Raw genomic sequence first — 3,638 nt, 5'->3', positions numbered from 1 at the left:
GAAAATAAATTATCTGGATGTTGTAGATTCCACAGATCTATCAAATCTTGAGGTAACTGGTTCCTGTTTTATGTTTTTGAGCATTTTTTTTAGAAATGAAAACATTTTTTTACTATTTCAAAGGAATTTTGGAATGTAGAAGAGATTGTTCATCAACCTTAACTTGAACTGGAAGTTGATATTCTCTATTACGCTACATGGCTTCTATGATAAATCTCTGATTTAGAACCTTTTTTTCTTGCTCTGTTGCCCAGGTTGGAGTGCAGTGGCACGATCATGGCTCACTGCAGCCTTCAACTCCTGGGCTCAAGCGATCCTCTTGCCTTAGTCTCTTGAGTAGCTGGGACTATGGGCACACACCACCATGCCCAACTATTCTTTTTAGAGACAGAGTCTTGTCATGTTGCCTGGGCTGGTCTTGAACTCCTGGCCTCAAACCTCCTCCCACCTTGGTCTTCCAAAGTGCTGGGAAAAGAGGCGTGAGCCACTGCTGCTGGCCCACAGTTAACATCGCTAAGAGCTAACCATTTCTATAGCATACTTACTTTTTGAAACATTCCTCTGGTAAGGAAACTAGGTTAGCAGTTCTTTGTTGGAAGAGTCCTATAATGCTCTGTGACTCACTTAGGTTTACATTATGAGTCAGTAGTGAAGGGGATTCCAGCTAAGTAACTCTTGTCCTGATGCACCTAAGTTAAATGGAAGTTCCAGCCACAGAGCTGACCCACTCTGCTTTCTCATCCCTGAATTCCTCAAAGTCTCAGATGTCTTTGGTCTAATCTTAATTGGAATTTGCTCACATCTCTAGCTTGACAAATCAAAATAAGATCTGGAATAGTACTTACGCTATTCAATTGATTCCTCTTGAAAACAGCCCTGTTAAGTAACATCAGGGATCATTATCCCCTTTACAAAAGGGAATCTAGATTTAGAAAAGTGAAATGTCACTCAAGGTTTAAAAACAAAAACCACTAGAGTAGAAGAGCGAGGAGGCTTTGAATGGTATATTCTATTGGGCAATTTGAGACCTGGGAAACTACATGCATAAATATATGTACAGGAATCAGTATTAATCAATAATCAACTCCCTTACCCCTAAATCTGCCCTTATAAATCTAGCCATCGGGCTAATCTGTATCTCAGTTTAGCACCAAATTGTTCTCTCTTCAACCCATGGCCTATTTCCATTTAAAGACAAATTCAAAAACAGGCTAAATCAAACAAAGCCACCATAAAGATCCTCAGGGCAAGAAGGCTCAAAAATACAAAGGGAAAGCCAATACCAGGAATGCTATAAACATTTTATTTATTTATTTAAGAAAGTAGCTTCAGAAAAAGAGGAAAATAATCTAGATCATTTATTTATATATATATATATTTTAATAAAAACCTTTACATAATCTTCATGCATAAAGACCCAGGTATGGCCATATTGCCTGACAGCCCTAATACCGGCTATCTCATGCCATTACCTGGGGCTCCCTATAGCTGTCAGCAGTGTAGCAAAGGCCTTCTGCCTGCCCCTAACACCCAACTCCATGCCTGCCTCAGTCATGGTTTGTTGTTGCTTCTGGAAGGGTAGACGGAGAGTGGAAAATGCTCTGGAGCTAACATGGGATGAACAGGGAGGGTTACCCAACCTGCCATTTTTTATCCAAACTCTTCAAGCAAATCCAGACAGTCTCAGCAAGATGACTGAAAACCAGGGACCAAACCAAATTCTGGGAGCTTCCCAGAGACATGTCACATGTTACCAAGGGCTCCTGCACATGGTAGTAACAAAGGTATGGTGTTCATGGAACATTAAAGGTAGAAACAAAACCAGCCTTGAAGATCAACCCTTCCATGGCAGGCATTCACTTCTGCCCTAAGTGTGTCGGAAAGATCCCATTCTGTTTCCTAACTCAGGCCAATCCTCCTTTGACACCAAAATTCAGTGTTAACTAACCAATTACTTAAAGAGAGGGGATCCCTCTTCCTTCTGTGGATAGTTCATCTGTTAAGAATCCATTATCATCTGTCTCACTCCCCCTAGGAAATCCTAGTATAAAAGGGCCAGGGTAGGAATAGGGTAGCTGGCATGGAAGGTCACAAGATCCAGAATGTGAAAAAGGATTCCCTGGTTCTTTGGGGGATTCTGCCAAAAGAGCTTTATTGACCATTTTTTAAAAGGAAAAACATTGAATGGTCTTGAGCATGGTAAAAGGAGACTTGTCTCCTCTTCTGGGTTCCAGAAGCCCTTATGCTATGTTCAGTATTAAGAAAAGCCCTGAACAAGTGTAGGATGCTGCTTGTGGCAGCAGGGAGGGAGGGTAGATTCTATAGCCAACCCAGAGAATGGTAAACAGTGCCAATCTAAACAAGGCAGGAAATCTCTGTGTGGTGAGTGTGAACGGGCATGTGAGTGTGATGGAAAGAGCCTGGGGCTCACAGGCTCCCAACAGCCAGCTCTCGCAGATAGGACTGGGTAAGACTGCGCAGTTCGTCCATGGCATAGTCCTCAGGCATGGGGAGCCGGCCAATGTGGGGAGCCAAGAGGCGCAAAGGGACTCGCTGAGGGTCTGGTGTCGAGTCAGAGGTTGTATCAGGAGCATGATGAAGACTCAGCACCACCCGCAGCAGGTTGGCCACACATTTGGCCATGTCTAGAGAGAAAAAGTAGAGTAAGCACTGAGAATGGGTGGTAGGCACTGAGGGTGGGGTGTACTAATCATAAAAACAGGAAGCAACAAGGCAGAAATAGTGGGGAGGCTAAGGCTTACCCGACTGAGCTAGGCGATCCTTAGCATTGTAACACTGAATCTGCTCTATCCGACTGCACAGTGAAGTCACTTTGATGTGTAACTGCTCCAGGTCATAACCTGAGCAATCCACCTACAAAGAAGCAGAGAAGCCAATTAATACAAGAGAAGTTCCTATCACTCCAATCCCACCTATAGACTCTATACAAAACCTCGAAACAACAGTGAGATGAGGGAGGGGAAGACCCAAGAAGATGACACAGGGCCAAGCCACCACCATCTAGTGGAGGACAAGGCATTAATTATGCAGCAATACACAAGAGGAAGGTAACACAGTGCACACAGCTGTGGACTAGGAGTCTTGAGGTCCTGAACCACGCAGCAAGCTTTAACACAGCACCAAAAATGAAGATAAATTGGGTTCAGAGAGATGGTATGACTTCTTACGAGCACACAGGAAGTAAAAAATGCAGCCCAAACCAATATTAAATTTAGGTTCTCTGACTCCAAGTTTATAGCCTTTTCTCAAACACCAAAAAGGCTAGGTGTGCAGGTGAGGATCAAGAACAAGACAAGTTATTTGCTCTCAGGAAACTGATACAAAATAAACAATAAGACCGGGCACAGTGGTTCATGCCTGTAATCCCAAAGCACTCTGGGAAGCTGAGGCAGGTGGATCCTCTGAGGTTGGGAGTTCTAGACCAGCCTGACCAACATGGAGAAACCTTTTCTCTACTAAAAATACAAAATTAGCTGGGTGTGGTGGTGTACGCCTGTAATCTCAGCCACTTGGAAGGCTGAGGCAGGAGAATCAGTTGAACCCGGGAGGTGGAGGTTGCAGTGAGCCAAGATCAAGCCATTGCACTCCAGCCTGGGCAAGAAGAGTGAAACTCTCTC

At 43.9% G+C, this 3,638-nt stretch overlaps 1 protein-coding gene across 3 annotated transcripts in view; it reads right to left on the bottom strand.

The window, feature by feature from the left end:
* Positions 1-1,287: 1,287 nt before the first annotated feature.
* Positions 1,288-3,638, bottom strand: part of NUP98 (nucleoporin 98 and 96 precursor) — a 117,695-nt gene continuing 115,344 nt past the window's right edge. For 2 of the 3 annotated variants that reach the window (XM_017532859.2, XM_017532861.2), the window contains exons 32-33: positions 2,763-2,874; positions 1,288-2,645 (exon numbers count right to left, since the gene is read on the bottom strand). In XM_017532859.2, the coding sequence (XP_017388348.1) occupies positions 2,428-2,645; positions 2,763-2,874 (330 nt within the window). In that variant the 3' untranslated portion in view covers positions 1,288-2,427. The remainder of the gene's footprint in view (positions 2,646-2,762; positions 2,875-3,638) is intronic. The other variant, XM_017532860.2, reaches the window with a different exon arrangement.

The sequence above is a fragment of the Cebus imitator genome, unplaced genomic scaffold (genome assembly GCF_001604975.1).
Source record: "Cebus imitator isolate Cc_AM_T3 unplaced genomic scaffold, Cebus_imitator-1.0 Scaffold79, whole genome shotgun sequence".
In the NCBI taxonomy this organism is placed as follows: Eukaryota; Metazoa; Chordata; class Mammalia; order Primates; family Cebidae; genus Cebus; species Cebus imitator.
The sequence above is the reverse complement of the archived record's forward strand: the minus strand, read 5'-3'. Positions and strand labels throughout refer to the sequence as shown.